Source organism: Delphinapterus leucas, chromosome 7 (genome assembly GCF_059928025.1).
Source record: "Delphinapterus leucas isolate spDelLeu-1000000601 "Yukka" chromosome 7, BTC_Dleu_Yukka2, whole genome shotgun sequence".
Taxonomy (NCBI): domain Eukaryota; kingdom Metazoa; phylum Chordata; class Mammalia; order Artiodactyla; family Monodontidae; genus Delphinapterus; species Delphinapterus leucas.
In genome coordinates, this window is record NC_143135.1 from 45,688,380 (window position 1) to 45,712,269 (window position 23,890).

General features: G+C 42.5%; 2 protein-coding genes across 2 annotated transcripts in view; one reads left to right on the top strand and one right to left on the bottom strand.

Annotated features, from left to right (window-relative positions):
* Window positions 1–14,339, bottom strand: part of SWAP70 (switching B cell complex subunit SWAP70) — a 78,597-nt gene extending 64,258 nt beyond the window's left edge. The window contains exon 1 of the mRNA XM_022555669.2: window positions 14,149–14,339. Coding sequence (XP_022411377.1) covers window positions 14,149–14,247 — 99 coding nt within the window. The 5' untranslated portion in view covers window positions 14,248–14,339. The remainder of the gene's footprint in view (window positions 1–14,148) is intronic.
* LOC149748723 (uncharacterized) lies at window positions 13,908–15,840 on the top strand. The gene is made up of 2 exons (XM_089915175.1): window positions 13,908–14,456; window positions 14,979–15,840. The coding sequence occupies exons 1-2, from the start codon at window positions 14,213–14,215 to the stop codon at window positions 15,107–15,109; spliced, it is 375 nt and encodes a 124-aa protein (XP_089771301.1). The 5' UTR covers window positions 13,908–14,212; the 3' UTR covers window positions 15,110–15,840.
* Window positions 15,841–23,890: the final 8,050 nt, after the last annotated feature.

Consider the following 23,890-nt stretch of genomic DNA (forward strand, 5'->3'; position numbering starts at 1 on the left):
AAGCCCAATTTTGAGCCCCAAGTTCTTAAAAAAGTGCTTTAATTCTGAAAACATTAAGTCACCTTAATGACTCTCAGATCCCTTTCTGGTCTTGACCTATCAACTGAGCTCTGGTTTATATCACCAAGATGAAAGATTTCTATGCTAAACTTGCCTCACATCCAAAAACTCCAAAGGAGAGTTCATCACCTTTCTCCCCAAAACAGGTTTCCCACCCCGATTCTAACTTTGGTACCACCATTCCCTTAACAACAAAACTATGGACTCTCCTACTCTTGTACTTTTTTAATTTATAGCTTGTCCTATTTCTGGATCCAGTTCAGATGCCATTCCTCTCTCCACTGAGTGAGCTTCCCTGTTGGCTAACCAGAGAATGTGGGGCTGGGGAAACAAGGGCTCCCCGCCCCCAGCAGCAGCTCCTATTCTCCCTTCTGAGGCCCTAACAAAGACCATTCACCAGGATAAGACCGTGGTAAACATATCGAGCTGACAAAGTTCAATTAGAAGGCTAAGCCTTGAAGATCTTGTCTGCTATCCCACATTTCGCAAATGAGGAATATGAAGCCCAGCAAGGAGAAGAAACCTTCCAGGGTCACACAAATAACAGAGCAGAGACAAGTCTCCTGACTCCCTAACCAGTGTTCTCTCTCCTGACAGTTTTTCCTGTGCCTCCAAGGGATTTACTTTCCAAATCTTTCATCACAGTTGTTCTTATAGAGGAGCTTCACACATTTCTTAAGGTCAGTGACAACTGTTCCTCTAGAAACATTCTCTGACCTAACTCCTCCAATTCTCACCACAGGCTAGGTAGGTTCCCTTCCTCTGTGTTTCCCAGCGCTGTGTACTTTATATCATATTTGAATTGTCGGTTTGCTGATCTATATCACTCACAAGACTTCAAGCTCCATGAGGGTAGGGAGCATATCGGTTTTGATTCCCACTGCCACCATCCCAGTCTAGCACGCATCAACTTTCACAGAAGTCCCCCACTTGGTCTTCCCATCTCCAGCCTCTCCCCTCATGTCAACACACCCACATTGTTAGAATAATCTCAAAACTCTACCTTTGTCATATATCTACCCAAAAAGTATTAATAACTTCCTCTCTTTACAGGATCAGTTCTAAACTACTCATTCTAACATAGTCCACAAATACATATTAATCATGTATTCTGTACAAGAATGAAACCATCTAAAATGTAACCCCATCTCCCTTTAAATCCTAATTTTCCACCATGCCTCAAATCAAACACGACTCCCCCCAGAGTATTTCCTTACTGCTCACAAATACTCCAAGTTTTAGCTCCTGCTCTTATCCACCATGCCACCATCATACCTGTCATCTTTCTGTGACTATACTGGACAAGATTTGCCCCATTCCCTCCAGAAGCAGCTGACATTCCATCGGCTCCATGAAACGTTTCTCGTCTACAACTGTCTGCACCTTTTTTTTTTTACAGATTTATTTTATTTATTTATTTTTTGGCTGAGTTGCTGTGCGTGGGCTTTCTCTAGGTGCTCAAGTGGGGGCTACTCTTCATTGCGGTGTGCGGGTTTCTCATTGTGGTGGATTCTCTTGTTGCGGAGCACAGGCTCTAGGCGCGCGGGCTTCAGTAGTTGTGGCACGTGGGCTCAGTAGTTGTGGCACACGGGCTTAGTTGCTCCATGGGGGATCTTCCCGGACCAGGGCTCGAACCCATGTCCCTTGCATTGGCAGGCAGATTCTTAACCACTGTGCCACCGGGGAAGCCCCTAAAACTGTCTGCATCTTTTTCTCTATTTCCTTTAAACTTCTACAGCAGCTCCATCTGACAGAAATATGCAAACTACATATGGAATTAAAAATTTTTAATAGCCACATTTTTAAAACATAAAAAGAAACAGGGAGGGCTTCCCTGGTGGCGCAGTGTTTGAGAGTCCGCCTGCCGATGCAGGGGACACAGGTTCGTGCCCTGGTCCGGGAAGATCCCACATGCCGTGGAGCGGCTGGGCCCGTGAGCCATGGCCGCTGAGTCTGCGCGTCCAGAGCCTGTGCTCCGCAACGGGAGAGGCCACAACAGTGAGAGGCCTGCATACAGAAAAAAAAAAAAAAAAAGAAACAGGTAAAATTAATTTTACTAATGTATCCAAAATATTATAACTACAACATGTAATCGATATTTTTAAAAGAGATATCTTATGTTATTTTCTTGTACTAAGTCTCTGAAATCCTGTGTATATTTTATATTTATAGCACATCTCAATTCAGACTAGCTACTTTTTCTTTTTTTAAAAAAAAAAAAAATTTATTTATTTGGTTGCTCCAGGTCTTAGTTGCAGCAGGCGGGCGTTGCAGCATGCGAACTCTTAGTTGCAGCATGCATGTGGGATCTAGTTTCCTGACCAGGGATGGAACCCAAGCCCCCTGCATTGGGAACACAAAGTCTTATCCACTGCGCCATCAGGGAAGTCCCATGGACTAGCTACTTTTCAATGCTCAATAGCCAGATGTGGTTAATGGCTAATGTACTGGACAGCATGGCCTACAGCCCTCATTTTCCACACTTTCTAGAACTTGCTTATACTTTATCTTGTTGTAGTCATTTCATGTATTATCTTCTTTACTAAACTGCACACTCCTCAAGGTAAGGGACAATGCTGTATATTTTTCACTTCCCCAGAGTCCCTAGCAAAAGGTATAGATTAAAACCTTCAAATTTGTATACTGTTTTGTAGATCAATTTTCTTCAACATCAGTGTTTGGTAAGAAACAGTTGGCTGGTAAATGTTCTGTTGTAACACATAGAGGTTGTGAGCTCCATCTATTTAAGCAAGTATATTGTTAAAATGTCTTATAATTCCCATTTAACAGAGAGTCCTAAATACAACAAGCAAAACAAATTCCCCAAAGTCACCCCAGTGAAGAACTTCAGAATTCCAACCTAGTTCGATCTAACAGCCTGGTGTCCCATTATCTAACAGCATTTTCTCAAATCATCACTGAAGGAAGTCACTGAGAGTTAAGTCAGCTGCCTACCAGCTCCTGCTCTCAACTCCAAGGTAACAGCATCTGCCTGAGACATACAACACCCTATGAACAAAAAGCACTGATGAGGGATGGACTGGGAGTTTGTGGTTGGTAGATGCAAACTATTACATTTAGAATGAATAAACAAGGTCCTAATGTATACCACAAGTATAGCAATATCCTGTGATAAACCATAATGGAAAAGAATATAAAAAAGGAATATATGTATGTGTATAACTGAGTCACTTTGCTGTAGAGCAGAGATTGGCAAAACACTGTAAATCAACTATACTTCAATTAAAAAAAGAACTGATGGAGATGTGCTGCCTGGTAATGCAGGTGCTCCATCCTCCCAGAGGTGCCTACCCAGTGAAATATAATACCTTCGACATTGTCCATCTGACAGAACAACTTTTATCCTAACTGCTGTCACTTCTGGTTGGTAAGCCATTGTGGCTGTAAAGCTAAATATTCCTAAGGAAGCAAAGGGTAAAGAAGGCATAGAAGAACCTTGAGATGAAAAAACTAATTTTTCTGACATTGTAGAAATCTCTTCCTAACTGTAAGATCTCCTTATATGAAATTTGACTATATGCAGATTTACTCCCAAATACCTTTCTACAATTAAAAATTAATTTCTGAAAACTGCAGTTTCAAGTAGACACAGATTTGGGGTTAAAAAAAAGGAATCTGAAGGTAGAATGAGAAGAAGGAAATAAAGCAGAAAGCAGAGGAGAAAAATAGATTTATGAAATGAAGCCTTGGGAAACAAAAAGGAAGCTGAGGCAAAGACTAACTTAGACTTACGCTGCAGGATTCGGATTCCAATGTGTTAATAATCATTGAGGGGATTACAATAACCCTCCTGGGGGGTGGGGCGGTGGGGGGGTCGGGGAATGAGAGGGCAAACTGAATAAGTGAGAAAAGGTTATTCAAAGCCTCTTCCGTCTCTAGCTTCCAGTTACTATGTACCTCTGGGACTGCAGTAAGACCCCAAAGGAAATACAAAATGGGGACCAGGAAGGTTAAGAGCCTCTGAGTCATGAGATTAGAAATGCACTGGCTATTAAGATGGAAGGCCACACACACAAAAGTGCCTCATGGATTGCGTATTATCCTCAATAAAGCAAAAGTTTACATATATTTCAAAAACACAAAAACTTCCAGTCTATCTTACTGAAAAGTTTCTAGCAAGTAAGAAACGGAAAAAGGAAATAATCCAGAATCCATTATTACCATTTTAAGATGTTTGAATGTCTCTTACATGCTCTTTATTTGGAGAGCTGTCTTTACTGTTTCATTTTGGTGAGATACAAAAAATATTTACAAAGACTTTCACAGGCTCGCTCCTAAGTCATGCTCTGGTTCTCTAAATGGGGTTTTTTTTAAATTAGATTTTTAGAACAGAAACAACTTTAACCACAGGGGTTAACAGAAACATAACACTAAAGATTAGGGAGGGAATACTATACATGCCAAATTCACAAGAATTAACCAAATCTTTTACATTGTGTTTCACACAATAAAAGCCCTTTACTGCAATTTGCTTCCTTTATATTTTCAACAGACCACTGGCCTGGCTCAATTACTTTTGTAACTAGCAAGATTAAAAATTTTTGAAGCTAAATGCCTACATGGGAACAGAACACATGACATTATTCACAAGATACGAAAATCAACCGTAGGGCAAAAATTAAAGAACATTTAGTTGAAAATCTATCATTGAGAAATGAATAAAGATTCAAACTACTCATGTTGTTCCTCAATTTTTTTTCATTTACATCCTCACTAGTTGTGTGCTCTTTTACTTCAAAAGGGCACAATTTAAAACAAAACAAAACCCTGCATTTCTAAAAACAACAGGATAAGAGTGCAGAGCCAATAATCTTATTCAAGACATTTCCAGCACTGACATGTAATTCACACTGCAACCATAATTGTAAAGTAAAATTATAACAGACGTTGGAAAACTATCACTAGATTTTGCTATATTTAAGAAGACAACACTAACTATAACAGTAAGGGTACTAATTTTAAGGTACTTTTTAATTGAAGTATAGTTGATTTACAATGTTCTGTTAGTTTCAGGTGTACAACAAAATAATTCAGTTATATATATACAGATACATATTCTTTTTCAGGTTCTTTTCCCTTATAAGTTATTACAAAATATTGAATATACTACACATATTATGTATAGCAGTGTGCATATGTTAATCCCAACCTCCTAATTTATCCTTCCCTCCTCCTTTCCCTTTCGGTAACCACAAGTTTGTTTTCTATGTCTGTGGGTCTGTTTCTGTTTTGTAAATAAGTTCATTTGTATTTTTTTTAAGATTCCACATATAAGTGATATACGATATTTGTCTTTCTCTGTCTGGCTTACTTCATTTAGTATGATAATCTCTAGGTCCATCCATGTTGCTGCAAATGGCACTATTTCATTCTTTTTTATGGCTGAGTAATATTCCATTGTGTGTGTGTGTGTTTGTGTGTGTGTATATATATATACTACATCTTCTTTATTCATTCATCAGTCAATAGGCATTGTAAACAGTGCTGCAACGAACACTGGGATGCATGTACCTCTCTGAATTACTGTTTTCTCCAGATATATGCCCAGGAGTGAGATTGCTGGATCATACGGCAATTTTATCTTAAGGAAACTCCATACTGTTCTCCAAGTGGCTGCACCAACTTACATTCCCATCAACAGTGTAGGAGAGTTCAATTTTAAGGTACATTTTGATTTCTGGAAGGAATACAAAAAAAACTAGTAACAATGGTTACCTCAGGGGCTGGTAACTAGTGTGGGCCAGGGGTTGGAGGAAACTTACTTTTCACTTTTGTAAATGCCCTTTAGTACATTATGAATTTTATACCATATGTATACATGAACTATTCAAAAAGTTTCTTTTTGATGTACATTTGTTTAAATGATAGGCTTCATCTTTTCAACTTCTTGGAACTGCATGTATTTCTAAGTAACACTGGAGATTTAGTATCTTTCTGCAAGACCATCAAAATACTAAATAATTTGAAGATAATTTTTAAACGCCAATGGAGAAGAAAATAATTGTTGCTTCTCCTTCAAACAATATGTCCAATAACTATTTCCCTTATGACTTTTGTAAACTTATATACCTAAAAGTAACAATGTCTGTTTCAGATGGCATATTAATAAAGTTTACTAAAATATGGAATCCACACACAAATGTCCCTCATTAAAAAAAAAAAAAAGACAAAAGAAGGGCACAAACATCAAAACCAAGGGAAAAATTGGTGAAAAAAAAGTTCAATAATGTTTACTCAGCTACCTACATGTATGTAGCACCTTCCTATAGATATAAAGAAAAGTTTCCATCAAAATCTCTCCCAGTAGTTTTTAACTGAATTCAAGATGAACATAGACTTAAACTACAGTTTTTTCTAAGGAAGGGCTATTAATGAATACAAGTATAAAAGCAAGTAAAGAATGTGTTTCTGAAGATTTCTCTCCCACCATAAGCCTATTGCTATCTACTTCAGCAGCTGAAAAGTAGATCTCCACACAATTAGAACAAGCTTAACTTAAAACAATAACTTAGGGCTTCCCTGGTGGCGCAGTGGTTGAGAGTCCGCCTACCGATGCAAGGGACACGGGTTCGTGCCCCGGTCCGGGAAGATCCCACATGCCGCGGAGCGGCTGGGCCCATGAGCCATGGCCGCTGAGACTGCACGTCCGGAGCCTGTGCTCTGCAACGGGAGAGGCCACAACAGTGTGTAGGCCCGCGTACCGCAAAAAAAAAAAAAAGAAGAAGAAACAATAACTTAGTTTAGTATCCCTCTGTGTTCCAGCCTGAAAAATAGTGACAGCAAATCAATGACAGTTAAGAAAATGAGTTGCTGGCTTCCCTGGTGGCACAGTGGTTAAGAATCCTCCTGCCAATGCAGGGGACACGGGTTCGAGCCCTGGCCCGGGAAGATCCCACATGCCACGGAGCAACTAAGCCCGTGTGCCACAACTACTGAGCCTGTGCTCTAGAACCCACATGCCACAACTACTGAAGCCCATGCGCCTAGAGCCCGTGCTCCACAATAATAGAGGCCGCCGCAATGAGAAGCCCGCGCACCTCAACAAAGAGTAACCCCTGCTCGCCGCAACCAGAGAAAAGCCCACGTGCAGCAATGAAGACCCAACACAGCCAAAAATAAAAATAAATAAATTCATCAAAAAAAAAATGAGTTGCCTTCTAAAAATCCAATTACAGATTAAGCTAATACAGCTGATGACTGCTATGGGGGTGCACAGGCTGACTGTGCGGGTGGAGACCTATACAGCTACAACTCAGGTAGGGAGCCAGAAATGCCACAACTGGAGCCAAAGAGACAGAGGTCCCCTGGAGAGGGTGCACAAATTGCCAGGAGGAAGGTCAAGGAAATCACAGGGAATGTGGAAGAAAGAATCAAGGTAAGGAAAGTGAGGCAGAGTTGGTTCCCTATTTGTTGGAGGGCATGGAGGTGATAAGGGGCGTTCTTTAATGAAGATCAAGATATTGACCTGCAATGACCTCATGCCCAGCTGTTTTAACAAGAAACGTCACTGTGGCTAGAGCAGGGGTCCCCAACCCCCAGGCCGCAGACCAGTACCGGTCCGCAGCCTGTTAGGAACTGGCCGCACAGCAGGAAGTGAGTGGAACGCAAGCAAAGCTTCATCTGCCATTCCCATCGCTCCCCACTGTTCGCATTACCACCTGAACCATCCCCCGCCGCCGCCCTGTGGAAATACTCTCTTCCACAAAACCAGTCCCTACTGCCAGAAAGGTTGGGGACTGCTGGACTAGAGGACAGCCCAACATCTGCTTCTATAGTAGCTTATGTAAGTCACAAGTAGTTTTTAAATTCTGTGTTCTGTATTTTTATCTTATTGCTAAGTTTAATGAAAATCTATGTTTGCCTCAACAAATGTCTTTTATTTTTAATAAATTTTTTTGTCTGCGTTGGGTCTTCATTGCTGCACACGGGCTTTCTCTAGTTGCGGCAAGCAGGGGCTACTCTTTGTTGCAGTGTGCAGGCTTCTCATTGCAGTGGCTTCTCTTGTTGCAGAGCACGGGCTCTAGGTGCACGGGCTTCAGTATTTGTGGCACGCGGGCTCAGTAGTTGTGGCTCACGGGCTCTAGAGCGCAGGCTCAGAAGTTGTGGCTCTCGGGCTTAGTTGCTCCGTGGCATGCGGGATCTTCCCAGGGATCGAACCCGTGTCCCCTGCATTGGCAGGCGTTGGCAGGCGGATTCTTAACCGCTGCACCACCAGGGAAGTCCCAACAAATATCTTTCTTATGTTAATTTTTTCTTTGTATTTTAAGTTTCAAAATTTATACAGATGGTAATTTTTGTTTTACTCAAAAATATGCTATTACTCTTCAATAAGTGGTCCTGGGAAAACTGGACAGCTACATGTAAAAGAATGAAATTAGAACACTCCCTAACACCATACACAAAAATAAACTCAAAATGATTAAAGACCTAAATGTAAGGCCAGATACTATAAAACTCTTAGAGGAAAACATAGGCAGAACATTCTATGACATAAATCACAGCAAGATCCTTTTTGACCCACCTCCTAGAGAAATGGAAATAAAAACAAAAATAAACAAATGGGACCTAATGAAACTTAAAAGCTTTTGCAAAGTAAAGGAAACCATAAACAAGACGAAAAGACAACCCTCAGGATGGGAGAAAATATCTGTAAATGAAGCAACTGATGAAGGCTTAATCTCCTTTAATATGAGCTGCTCAATATCAAAAAAACAAACAACCCAATCCAAAAATGGGTGGAAGACCTAAACAGACATTTCTCCAAAGAAGATATACAGATTGCCAACAAACACATGAAAGGATGCTCAACATCACTGATCACTAGAGAAATGCAAATCAAAACTACAATGAGGGGGCTTCCCTGGTGGCGCAGTGGTTGAGAGTCTGCCTGCCAATGCAGGGGACACGGGTTCGTGCCCCGGTCTGGGAAAATCCCACATGCCGTGGAGCGGCTGGGCCCGTGAGCCATGGCCGCTGAGCCTGTGCTCCGCAACGGGAGAGGCCACAACAGTGAGAAGCCCGTGTACAGAAAAAAAAAAAAAAAACTACAATGAGGTATCACCTCATACCAGTCAGAATGGCCATCATCAAAAAATCTACAAACAATAAATGCTGGAGAGGGTGTGGAGAAAAGGAAATCCTCTTGCACCGTAGGTGGGAATGTAAATTGATACAGCCACTATGGAGAACAGTATGGAGGTTCCTTAAACTAAAAATAGAACTACCATATGACCCAGCAATCCCACTCCTGGGCATATACCCTGAGAAAACTATAATTCAAAAAGAGCCATGTACCACAGTGTTCACTGCAGCTCTATTTACAATAGCCAGGATGTGGAAGCAACCTAAGTGCCCACTGACAGATGAATGGATAAAGAAGATGTGGCACATTTATACAATGGCATATTACTCCACCATAAAAAGGAACGATATTGAGTTATTTGTAGTGAGGTGGATGGACCTAGAGACTGTCATACAGAGTGAAGTAAGTCAGAAAGAGAAAAACAAATACCTTAGGCTAACACATATATATGGAATCTAAAAAAAAAAAATGGTTCTGAAGAACCTAGGGGCAGGACAGGAATAAAGACGCAGACGTAGAGAATGGACTTGAGGACACGGGGAGGGGGAAGGGTAAGCTGGGACAAAGTGAGAGAGCGGCATGGACATATATACACTACCAAATGTAAAACAGATAGCTAGTAGGAAGCAGCCGCATAGCACAGGGAGATCAGCTTGGTGCTTTGTGACCACCTAGAGGGGTGGGATAGGGAGGGTGGGAGGGAGATGCAAGAGGGAGGAGATATGGGGATATATGTATACGTATAGCTGATTCACTTTGTTATACAGCATAAACTAACACACCATTGTAAAGCAATTATACTCCAATAAAGATGTTTAAAAAATACTATTAGTTAATAATAAAATTTAGGTATAAAAAATAAGCTTTTTGACTTGTGGTTGCCAAGCGGAAGGCGAGGTGAGAGAGGGATGGATTGGGAGTTTGGGATTAGCAGATGCAAACTATTATATATAGAATGGATAAACAACGAGGTCCTACTGTACAGCACAGGGAACTATATTTAATATCCTGTGATAAACCATAATAGAAAATATGAAAAAGAATGTATATATGTATAACTGAATCACTTTGCTATACAGCAGAAATTAACACAACACTCTAAATCAACTATACTTCAATAAAGTAAATTTTTAAAATTAAAAAAAAATTTTTTTTAAATAAGCTTTTTGGGGACTTCCCTGGTGGCACAATGGTTAAGAATCCGCCTGCCAATGCAGGGGACACGGGTTCGAGCCCTGGTCCGGGAAGATCCTACATGCCCTGGAACAACTAAGCCCAGGCGCCAAAACTACTGAGCCTGCGCTCTAGAGCCCGCAAGCCACAACTGCTGAAGCCCGTGCACCTAGAGCCCGTGCTCCGCAACGAGAGAAGCCACCGCAATGAGAAGCCCTCGCACTGCAAGGAAAACCCAACGCAGCCAAAAGAAAAATAGTAAGATTTTTGTACTAAACTGGGGGCCCTCAAGGGAAATATTTACTAATTATAGCAGTGACCCAAACACATTTATCTTAATGAGTACTGTACTGCAAAGAAATCTCCTTAAAAGTCAAAAATAAATTTATTCCCAAGATGATGCCAATACTCCAAACTTTTCACAACTTCTCTTCACAAAAGAAGAAATAATGTAGTTTACGAGCTACGGCAGGGAAGAATCAATATCATTACTTTACAATCTCCAAAATATATGTACATAATAATAATAAGTTAACTCTCAAAGATAACAGATGATGTTTACCTTGAAAATCTCTTCTTCCTCAGCACCAGTGTTGCCCCAAAGTGGTTCTTATATCCCATTTCTGGTCCCCTGGCTTCCATTCTTCCTCTCACCACCTACTGTAGCCATTCCCCAAGGCCACTGTTGAACCTCTTCTCTCCTTTTTCCAAGCTTCAACTACCAAGATCCTGTACCAACAGCCCCACACTTACCCAAGGACATCACCTCCAGGTAAATATCCATCCATCAAAAACTCTTTCTTATACATACACACAAACACACTCATATCCTACACTCCAATCAAAATCAGTTACACAGAAGTCCCTATAAATGCCTGATTAATTCCTGTGGCCTGCAGTAGTTCACAGGGATCCCTTAGAGCTAAAAGCAGTCAATAAATACCCATTGAAAGAAAGAAAGAATGAATGAATGAATGAATAGGATGGGCTTAATCCTCCTCCCATTTCCACATAATCACATTCTAGCTTTCTTCAGAGGCAATTTCAAAGCTTTTTCATGAAGTAATTCCACCAGTAAAAAGTACTGGTCTCTTCCTCTAAAATCTCATGGGCTCTTATCTTCTATCACATTCAACATCTTCCTCTCCATAGTATTCCTGTACTTCTTATCTCTACCACCAGATCTTACATTTTTTAAGGATAGGGTAATTGTCTAAGTAATATAATCTATATATATACACAGAAAGGCAGAGAGAGACTTCTCTAACGGTTGCCTATTCTTTTAGTTTGCCTACCAACATTTAAACTCTTTGAACGCAAAAATTCATATGTTTTTTTTTCCCCCACCTTCACTATCATATCACCCTTAGAATTAGGCACAGTATCTAACACATGAAGTGCCACCACTCACGTCAAGAACTGTGAAGGTAATTCAAAAAGACAAGTGTCCAAAGTATTTTAAAATGCCCATACAGTTTTCCAAAGCAATAAATTTTAACCTCATTTTGGGTATGTAATTTTTAGTCTGCTATTTAATAAATCAATTGTATGATATTTTCTCCAAGGAGATATTAACTCTTAAGAGCCTAAAAATACTGATCTTTTTATAAAATTAGCATGGTAATTTACACAAAGTATATGCAAAAGGTTATTTATGAACAAATGAATGAATGAGCAAATTAAAGCAAAAACTCTATTCCTAGCCAATGGATCAATGAACGTCGAACTTCAGAGTCAAAACTCCAAAAAGGAGAGAACTAAATAGAAACTTTTTAATATTTCCAATTCCAGAAACACTGGCAAGATGAACAGAACTGAATCAATCCCGAAATCTCTCAGTTAAGCAGACAAAGAGACAAAATACAACGGCACATTTGCATTATCAACATCCCGTGGGTAAAAGCTATGCACTAGGATTTAATACTTCCTGCCAAGCCCACAGTCAAGAATCCTCTGGACACTTTTTCCATAAGCAGCCACAAAGACAATTTTGAATGGTGTACAACAAAAGTAATAGAAAATATTTCGTTAATGCCATCAATTGGAAGAGAAAAAATGAAAAAATAGTGAAAACAAACAGAAACCAAATAGTCAAATGGTAGCCCTAAATCGAACATCATAATTAAATGTAATTGGTCTAAACACACCAATTAAAAGATTGTTAGAATGGATTAAAAAAAAAAAAACAAGACCCAACTACATGCCATCTACAAGAAACTCACTTTAAACATAGTGGTATAGGTAAATTAAAAGTAAAAACAGTGAAGAGTAAAATGCAACTCTATTCATAATCACCAAAAAATGGAAATAACACAAATGTTCTTCAAGGGTGAATGGATTAACTATGGTACAACCATACAATGGAATATTGCTTAGCAATAAAACGAATTATTGATACACAACAACATAGGTGAATCTCTAAGGCATTATGCTGAGCAAAAGAAGTCACTGTCAAAAGGTTACATACTGTATGACTCCATTTTTATGACACTGTAGAAGAGACAAAACTATAGCAATTAAGAACAGATCATTGATTGCCAGCAGTTGAGGAAGAGGGGGGCAGCATGAGGGAACTTTTGGGGATGATGGAACCCTGATTTTGGTAGTAGTTATACAAATCTATATATGTTAAAACTCAGAACCATCCACCAAAATAGTCAATTTTACTCTATGTTAATTTTAAAAATAAAGTCAAATAAAGATTAAATGGATGATCTCTATGAAACCTTCCAGACTATGTTTTTATGAATGAGAAAAAAAAGAGAAGGGTAAAAGGAAAACAGGCAGAACGCTAAGTCCTACTGGCATAAAAGCCACTAGTCATGAGAACCTCCTGATTACTGCACAAAATATACAAAGCAAACTCAATCTTCAGAAATTCACTCCCAGAAGAGGCTAAGAAAACCAGACATTCAGATCCAAAATGTGTATATTTTTAAATGTCTATGAATGGCTCTTCTTGTCTGTTTCCATATTTTACACTTTCAAGAAGCTGCCAATTTCTCCTGGCTAAATGCCACTTACCCTGCTTGGGGTTACTCAATTTACAAGCATTCCTTTATTTATACCTTATACGCTCATTTAATGATGGGGTCTTTGGCAGTCACAATAAAGACTCTGCAAAAGCACTTGCTTTTGCAAAGTGCCAGATCAGAGCTTCTCACCCGGAAACTAAGGTCCCTGCGGCACACGGCACACCCTCGATTCGTTCCAGACCTGAGGACGCTAGGTCTTCCTCCCTAGTCGGAAAGGGTACCCCACCGCCAAAGCGCCCCAAAATTGGAGGCCGCTGCGGGCCAGGCTCTGGGGCACTTCTCTCTTCTCGGAACTGCCTGGTTGCCTGGAGGGCATTTGGCCGTTTTGAGAACTGCCCCGGTGCGGAGCGTGCCCCTTAGAGGGCTCTGACCAGTCACCTTGGGCAAGTCCCTTCCTCTCCCAGAGCAGGGAGGAAACTTTGGATAGGTTTCCTAAGGGGGCCTCCCACCGCCCTCTCCGAGTCAAACTTTCTGGGCCTCCCGCGCCAACAGGGAGACCGGCTCGCCCCTCGGAGCCCCCCACTCGCGCCGTCCCTTGCTCACCAGGAGCCCTGAGGGAACTAACGCACCGGTCCGAGCGCGAGGCCCGAAAGCAAGAGGGAGGCGAAAAATGCCAAATCCCGGTATCGGCTCCCTCCACCCCAAGCAGGCCGCTCGGCCGCATTCCGGTCCGCCATTCCCTATGGTCACCGCCCGCCTGCCCGCTTCCACCCGGTGGTAGTAGAGCACGCGCTGGGTAGGGGCGAGTGCGGGCCCGCGGTAGGCGGGTGCGCCCACCTTGAGCTGGGACTTCGAGACCTTGCCGCTGTGGTCCAGGTCGAGCGCGGTGAAAGCATGCCAGATGGCCTTGAGCAGCTCGTCCTTCAAGCCCCCCATGGCCGCGGCCCTGCTACCCCGGACGCCGCGACTGTCCTGCCAGCCACTCGGCGCGTCTGACGCCCCTTGGCCTCTGCCGCCACCGCCCGCCGTGCTGTCACCTGACAGCGGCAGACCCCGCCCCCGCCAGGCCCCGCCCATTCGACGCCCGCGGGGAACCGCGCTGTGCAGCTGGAGCTCTGGGTCCGGTGATCTGCCTCTCCCTACCGGTAGGAACGCTCGGCCTTCTTTCCCGGCTAGAACGGCAAGCGCCACCACGCATCCCCCTAGTGCTCCCAAGACCAGCTCGGGCCATTTTCGATGCTCGCATGCCCCCCAAACAAGAGCCCCTATCCCGAGAAAAAATATGAGAGTCCAGCGTCCCACAGTGAAAAATGGAGCCCTGCTCCTGACCCGGGGACGGGGTCACTGTCTGAGGAGGCCAGACAAGATCCCCAAAAGTCCCCGGTCAGGGGTTCAAATGCTGGCACAGTACCTAGTGGGAGAGGAGGGGGAGGGGAAGCAGGGAAGGGCCTCGAGGGAAATTGGTTCATGCATTTCGCAAACGTCTCTTGATGCCTACTGTGTAGTGGTCTCCGGGGGCAAAGAGTTGAGGTTTAAGATGGGTTTATAAATCAGAGGGTCAGACAACCTTTTCTAACTCTCAGCTGTTGAGGGACAGTTCACAATTTAGGAAGGGTTTGATGTGGGTAATGCTGCTGTTTCGTGATGTTTCTGTGCTTGCATAATAGGAGATCTGGAAGGACCCCAGCACATCACTCCACCCATCTTACTAATCAGAATGGTTGGACCATTCAAAAGAACCTATCTGTGCCCGGAAGAGCCTCCTCCTCATTGCAGATGTTCATTTGATATCTGTTAACAATGATCACCTGACCTCTTTGGGCTTCAAATGTTCCACGTATGAAATGAGCGTGGTTGCTCCAGATGTTCTGGAAGGGTTCTCCTAGTGCTCACATCCTAAGATAATAAATATTGCTGGCTGACTCCAGTCTGATTAAGTCACCAGGCACAGTGCCTTGCATCTCCAATCCAAGACCAAATCTGGACAAAATGGATAGAAAAACAAATACCAAGAGTTTTCAAAGGGAAACGGTTCTCAGATGAAGTTTGGTTTTGTTTTCCTCTTTTATGTTCCTAAATGCACATATATGAACTTTATTAAAAGGAAAAGGGCATCATAAGGAGGGGGGATTTGGAAAGAGCAGAAAAGGAAGGAGCAGCTTCAGTGAGCTTCAGGCCAAAGGGAACTTGGTGGGGCAGAGGAAAGGATGGCCCAGTTGAAGGGAAGGGGCAAAAGCAGAGGGACTGTCAGTCTCTCACTGTGAGGGCCCTAGAGGCCCCACTTCTCCATTTGTCAGGACTTTTCTTGCTCTGCCAGAATCCAGTCTCGATCAATGATCTTCCCCAACTCCAGCTCAAGTCTGCAAGTCAACAAAAATACATGATTTAACCTCTAATCTCTTCATGCCAACTCAGCTTTCCCTAGGTAGTGACAAAAAAGAAACCCTCCTAATTCTCAAGGTTCAGATTAACCACTAGATGACACTCCTTCTCCCTCTGTATCTGGAAGCACCAAAAAGATATTTCAAAGCTTTGGGGTGGGGGGTGGGGGTCACATGACCAGTACATTCTGAACTTTCAAATTCCTACTTCTTGGACTTCCCTGGTGGAGCAGTGGTTAAGAATCTGCCTGCCAATGCAGGGGACACAGGTTCGAGCCCTGGTCTGGGAAGATTCCACATTCCGCAGAGCAACTAAGCCCGTGTGCCACAACTACAGAGCCTGCACTCTAGAGCCCGCAAGCCACAGCTACTGAGCCTACGTGCCACAACTACTGAAACCCGCGTGCCTAGAGCCTGTGCTCTGCAACAAGAGAAGCCACTGCAATGAGAAACCTGCGCACCGCATTGAAGAGTAGCCCTTGCTCGCCGCAACTAGAGAAAAGCCCGCGCACAGCAACAAAGACCCGATGCAGCCAAAAATAAATAAATAAATGTATATTAAAAAAAAAAATTCCTACTTCTTCCACAATCCCCACTCTCATAATCTGAACAAATTTTAAAGCAAAATGATGTCATGGAAGGAGCTGTGCTTTGGAACCTAACAGATTATATTAATTATCTACTGCTGTGTAACCAACTAACCCAAAATTTAGCAGCTTAAAATAATAATAAACATTATCTCATATTTTCTATGGGTCCAGAATTTAAAGGCCATATAGTTCTGGCTTGAGGTCTCCTGAGAGGTTTCAGTCAGGATATGGGACTGTAGTCATCTGAAGGGGAGCCTGGTGCTGTAGAAATTACTTGTACCATGGCTCACCCACATGGACTTGTTCACAAAAGTCCTCAATTCCTCCCCGTATGGGTCCACCTACAGGCTACTTGAGTGTCCTTACAACATGTCAGCTGGCTTTTCCCAGAGCAGGTGGTCTAAGAAAGAGAAAGGTGGAAGCTGCAATGTCTTTTATGATCCTGCCTTAAAAGTCACTTATCATCATTTCTGCAATATTCTACTGATTACTCAGGTCAGACCTATTTAAGGTGGGAGGGGAAATACAAAAGAGCGTGAGTATCAGAAGGCAAGAACCACTGGGACCCATCTTGGAAGCTGGCTACCACACAGATGTAGGGCAGAATCCAGACTCCACCATTTGCTTACCTATGAGCAAATATGAGGCTTCATTTCTTCACATGTAGTTCTAGGGTAAATGCATCAAATTCTCCTACAGACCACCTGCATCAGCAGCATGAGAGACAGCTATGGGTTCCGTTTTGTCCTCATAGCTTCCAGTTTGTCCTTGTGGATTCTAGTTTGCCCTCACTGTCCCCCAGTTCAATCCAAGCTGTCTTCCTGACTGCTAGCCCTGATGACCCATCAGTTTCAGGCCATTTCTGGATGCAGAGGCTACAGCCTTCCACAGAATTCTTCAGCAGCTTTCCTTTGTGATCCCTGGTTAGTTTCCTTTGATCCTCCAGCCATCTCCTTCCAGACTTTTTCTCCCCCAGCTTTTCCTACAGTTGTGCTGTATTCAATCCCTGTGATAAATCCTGTATTCCTTAGTGGTGCTGCTTCCCTGACCAGCCCCTAACTGATACTGAAATTTGTGAAGTTTGATACTGTTAACAAAAAGCATGTGTTACTGGCTTTGGGCAGGGGGGTGGCAGAAGCTAAAAGGATCTCAAGGGAAGGTTTGAAAGACAGTGAGGGAATTGTTGTTGAAAGTTGCTGCTTTGAGTTGAATTGTCTCTCCCCAAAATTCATATGTTTAAGTCTTAATCTCCAGTGTCTCAGATGAAGTTTTACAGAGGTAATCCAGTTAAAATGAGGTCATTAGGGTGGGCCCTAATCCAATATGACTGGTATCCTTATAAAAAGAGGAAATTTGGACACAAACACACGGGAAGAATGACATGTGAACATGAAGACAGAAATCAGCGTGATGGGTCTACAAGCCAAGGCACACCAGAGATAGCCAGCAAATCACCAGAAGCTAGGAGACAGGCATGGAAAAGATTCTTCCTCATAGCTTTTTGAAGGGACAAACCCTGCTGGTAGCTTGATCTTGTATTTCTAGCTTCCAGAACTGTGAGACAATAAATTTCTGTTGTTTAAGCCATCAGTTTGTGGCATGTTATCATGGCACCCCTAGCAAACTAATAGAGTTATAGCTGGTAAAAAGTTTGGCAACACTGTTGCCTGAGATAATGTAAAAACTAGGAAGAGTGTCTAATAAAAACTAGTAAAGATACTTAATGATCTTGTGGATCTGGCTAAGGAGATTTCCAATCATAACATTGAAATTGCCAACTGGCTTCTACTATTTCTCTAAGACAAAATACAAAAAGGGAGTTGAACTAAGTTTGAATTGTTCAATTTTCAAGTAGAATCTAGAGGGACTGTAAAGGAGCCAAGATATGCTGGTTTCAAAAATAAAATTCTTCCTAATCCCCAGTCTCTCCTGGTTACCAACAAGGAGCACTAGGCCTGCCAGTGAGCTCTATCGAGCTCTCATCTTATCTTGGCCAAAGGTCTGTGTCGAAGAAAAAAATCAACTGATAGTCAATCTAAGAAAGAAATGGAAGGTTTTATTCAAGCCAACCTGAGGATTATAACGCAGGAAGCAGTCTCGCAGAAAGCTCTGAGGACTGTTCTGCCTGTTAGAGGTCAAAGCACGGGTATATAAGTTTTTGAGACAAAGGGTTCTACACCAAAAGACATACTGACAGTGGACACAATCAGATCTGCACATACGAAGCGGGTCATCATGACCCCTTATAAGATTAAGAAGGAAAACATTCTCCTAGGGCTTCCCTGGTGGTGCAGTGGTTAAGAATCCGCCTGCCTATGCAGGGGACATGGGTTCCAGCTCTGGTCTGAGAAGATCTCACGTGCCGCGGAGCAACTAAGCCCGTGCGCCACAACTACTAAGCCTGCACTCTAGAGCCCGCGAACCACAACTGCTGAGCCCATGTGCCACAACTACTGAAGCCCGCGCACCTAGAGCCCGTACTCCACAATGAGAAGCCACCGCAATGAGAAGCCCGCACACCACAAGGAAGAGTAGTCCCCGCTCACCACAACTAGAGAAAGCCTGTGCACAGCAACGAAGACCCAACGCAGCCAAAAATAAATAAATAAAATAAATTAAAAAAAAAATTCTCCTCAGGAGGTCTGGGTAATGCAGATGCACAACACACACTAAAGCGGAAGGAAGAGGCCCAAACAGGCGGAGAAAAATTTTAAATAAAATATGAATTTTATCCCATCACTGAAATGCCCTGTAATCAGTGGGCACAATCTGGCAACAAGAAGCAGAAATGCTGAGCAACTGTGCCTGAAGCCAGCAGATGTGGGAGTGGTGTACGGCCCCTGGCCACTCAGGGGCTGATAGCATCTTTGTGACTGCCATTACCCCAAAGCTTTCCTGAGAGGAAGCTTCTGGTTCCATGGGAGGTTTCATAAACTGATACCAGGATTCAAGTTCTCAGAACCAGGACAAATTGCAGTCTCCTCAGCTGGTGAAAACAGGTCTCTCCACCTCATGGCGTTATTGTGAGGATCAAATAAAATAACAGCTGTGAAAGCGTGGCGTAGTCACTAAAGCCCATCCAAATGGGAGGGGCAGTCGTGAAAAACAGGAAGGAGGAGAATAATGGAATTCTGATGCCAACAAGGACAAAACCCTCTGAGGCCTTAGGGTTGGGTGGTTTGCTCAAGGTGCAAAAGCAGCAAAATCTGATCTTGTAACTGTAAGAATTGTGTGACAGGGTTAACTCTGAAAGCCTCCTCCAACATCACTAGCTGGAGTTTAGGCTGAATCCCATGTTCCAATGAAAATCCTGATTTAATTATCTGTCACTGAGACCAAGGCCATATCTACTGCGCCATGGAATGCATGAAAACTCCATGTCAGCCTGACCCACTGAGAATAGGGTTGAGGGTAGAGTTAGGAGAAGCTTCTCAGATGTGGAGATTGAGTCTTTTTTTTTCATTTTATTGAAGTATAGTTGATTTACAATGCTGTACCAATCTCTGCTGTACAGCAAAGTGACTCAGTTATACACATATATACATTCATTTTTATATTGTTTTCCATTACGGTCTATCACAGGATATTGAATATAGTTCCCTGTGCTATGTGATAGGACCTTGTTTATCCATTCTAAATGTAATAGTTTGCATCTACCAGCCCCAAACTCCCAGTCCATCCCTCTCCCTCCCCCCTACTTCCTCCCCCTTGGCAGCCACAAGTCTGTTCTCCATGTCTGTGAGTCTATTTCTGTTTTGTAGATAGGTTCATTTGTGCCATATTTTAGATTCCACATATAAGTGATATCATATGGTATTTGTCTTTCTCTTTCTGACTTACTTCACTTAGTATGATAATCTCTAGTTGTATCCATGTTGTTGCAAATGGCATTATTTCGTTCTTTTTTATGGCTGAGTATTCCATTGTATATATGTACCACATCTTCTTTATCCATTCATCTGTTGATGGACATTTAGCTTGTTTCCTTGTTTTGGCTATTGTGAACAGTGCTGCTGTGAACAGCACTATTGTGTATGTATGTATGTATGTATGTATCTTTTGAATTACAGTTTTGTCTGGGTATATTCCCAGGAGTGGGATTGCTTGATCATATGGTAATTTTATTTTTAGTTTTCTGAGGAACCTCCATAGTGTTTTCCATAGTGGCTGTACCAACTTACATTGCTACCAACAGTGTAGGAGGGTTCCCTTTTCTCCACACCCTCTCCAGCATTTGTTATTTGTAGACTTTTTAATGATGGCCATTCTGACCGGTGTGAGGTGATACCTCATTGTAGTTTTGATTTGTATTTCTCTGATAATTAATGATGTTGAGCATCTTTTCATGTGCCTACTGGCTGTCTGTATGTCTCCTTTGGAGAAATGTCTATTAAGGTCTTCTGCCCATTTTTCCGTTGGGTTGTTTGTTTTTTTGTTGTTGAGTTGTATGAGCTGTTTGTATATTTCAGAGATTAAGCCCTTGTTAGACATGGAGATTGAGTCTTGAGAATTAGTGAAAGTTCACAGATAGCTGTAGAAGAGAAGGAAGGACATTCCAGAAAGAAAGAGGTAGCTAGCTGCATGCACAGAAGTACGAAGGCAAAAAAAAAAAAAAAAAAGAATGGTGCTTTGGCTATGTGACATCGTGATTTATAATAAATATACATTTGGGGCTTCCCTGGTGGCGCAGTGGTTGAGAGTCCGCCTGCCGATGCAGGGGACATGAGTTCGTGCCCCGGTCGGGGAAGATCCCACATGCCACGGAGCGGCTGGGCCCGTGAGCCATGGCCACTGAGCCTGTGCGTCCCGGAGCCTGTGCTCCGCAGCGGGAGAGGCCGCAATGGTAAGAGGCCCGCGTACTGCAAAAAAAAAAAAAAAAAAAAAAGAGTAGAATGATAGTTGCCAGGGGCTGGGGGGAGGCAGAAGTAGGGAAATGTTGGTCAAGGGCACAAAGTTTCAGTTTTACGAGATGAATAAGTTCTGGAGATCTGATGTACAGCAATGTGAATATAGTCAACAATACTGTAGTGTATACTTGAAATTTGCTAAGAGGGTAGATCTTAAGTGTTCTTACCACCAAAAAAGAATGGTAACTGGTAACTACGTGAGGTGATGGCTGTGTTAATTAGCTTGACTGGAGGAATTATTTCACAATGTATACATATATCAAAACATCAAGTCATGGCTTCCCTGGTGGTGCAGTTGTTAAGAATCTGCCTGCCAATGCAGGAGACACGGTTTCAAGCCCTGGTCCGGGAAGATCCCACATGCCGCGAAGCAACTAAGCCCGTGCGCCACAACTACTGAGCCTGCGCTCTAGAACGCGTGAGCCACAACTACTGAAACCTCTGCACCTACAGCCCGTGCTCTACAACAAGAGAAGCCACCACAATGAGAAACCCGTGCACTGCAACAAAGAGTAGCCCCCGCTCACCGCAACTAGAAAAAGCCCACACGCAGCAACAAAGACCCAACGCAGCCAAAAATAAAATAAAATAAATTTATAAAAAAAAATTCAAGTCATATACCTTAAACATATACTATTTATATTTGTCAATTATACCTCAATAAAAATGGAGGGAAAATCATCAACGTCAAAAAGAAAAAAAAAAATCTTCCATTCTTCACTCTCTCCTTTTCTTCCTCAGTGCCTTCCTTCCTTTTCTTCTTTCTTTCTTCCTTCCACAAATTAGTGTTGAGCATCTTCTCTGTATCAGGTATTGTGCCAGGCACTGGGAGTCCAACAGTGAACATGCAAGTTGGCGCTTCCCCTCATGGACTTAGAGTTGGGTGGAGGTCCCGTCCTTTCTGCTGATGACTTGAGGAGGCCATGCCATGTGGGTGCTGCTGAGTTTACCACTCCTGGACTGTTCAGGGTCCTCAGAATAGCTTCCTGCTCCTTCTCATATTTCCAATCTTTCCCCATCTCTCCCATCATCTAACCTTTGATACATTAGTAGAATCATCAGCAGATTTTACTTCCCAGGAAACAAAGGATGGAAACTTGCGAGTCAGCTTTCTCTCCTTATGATATTTGATTGATGCACCATCTTGTAACACATTATCAGACCCCCTGTTTACCTGGTTATTATGTGACCCTCAGGTTAATCCTATTTTCCTGTTCTTAGTACAATTTCTGATTTTTACATAATTCTTTGGCTTACTTTTGTTCCCTGTATACATTCGTCCCTCATTACACTGAGGGAAATATATACTTATACTTTATACTGTTGGGGAAGTGGAAATTTCCCCTTTACCCCTCTTGAGTTCCTGTGGGACTAATAATAAAACTGACACAAAACAGATTAACAGGAGAAAAGAAACAAATTTTAATTCATGCACTTGAAGGTGCCATAGAAATGAGACTTAAGTAGTGGCCAAAGCAGGCAACTTTTATACTCTTTAGACAAAAAACCAAAACAAAACAATAAATTTGTGAAGAAGTGACAGGACAAAGAAACTTATGTGTTGGCTGCTCAGTTAGTGAAGAATCTAAACAGAGTTGGGCTTGGGGGAGTACATTAAAGAAGTAACAGGTTTGTCTATACAGGCTTCGTGGCCTGACTTCCTTACCTCTAGTAATAAGGGTCCTTTCTACCTCCAGATGCAGGGAGGGCACCTTTCACATGAGAGACTGATTTCCTGCTTTCAGGGAGACCGAGGGGAGGGTCAGAGTGTCCCTCTTATGTTGGCCGTTTCTTAAGTAACTTTAATTCAAAATAATCTATATGCCATTGAGGCACATTTTGAGGTGGCCTGCCCTGAGCCCCAGAAATACATGAAATGTATTTACCAGAAGAAACAAAGCGGTCAAAAACAGTAACACCTACTTTGAAAATTAACAAGAATTTAAATATATTTTATTATATTTAGCCTCATTTGGTGTTTTTTGTTTGTTTGTTTGTTTTTGTTTTTTGGCTGTGTTGGGTCTTTGTTGTTGAGCGCAGGCTTTCTCTAGTTGCGGCGAGCGGGGGCTACTCGTCATTGCGGTGTGCAGGCTTCTCATTGCGGTGGCTTCTCTTGTTGCAGAGCATGGGTTCTAGGTGCGAGGGCTTCAGTAGTTGTGGCATGCGGGTTCAGTAGTTGCAGCACGCAGGCTCTAGGTCGTGCAGGCTTCAGTAGTTGTGGTTCGCAGGCTCTGGGGCGCAGGCTCAATAGTTGTGGTGCACGGGCTTAGTTGCTCCGCGGTATGTGGGATCTTCCCAGACCAGGGATTGAACCTGGGTCCCCTGCATTGGCAGGCGGATTCTTAACCACTGCGCCACCAGGGAAGCCCCATTTGGTGTTATAATTACCTTTTTATATGCCTCTTTAAAACTTTTCACTTAGAATCATGGACTTTAGAAATGTTATAATTAACTGTAATTATTATTCTTTTTTGATGCTCAAAAGAATCACAACACGACCGCTGAGAGCCCTGTTATATTGGCTTCAGTGTCCAATCAGCACTATTTTAAATATTTTTGGAAGCATCCTTTTCTCAGATGTTACGGGCTCCTCCTTGTCTTTCCCTGTTCCAAGACATGGAATTGGCTATGCTTTTAAAGGTCTTGGCTTTTTTTAAGGAGCATAGTAGAATCCAAAATCTGGATGTTGGGTGTGCCAATC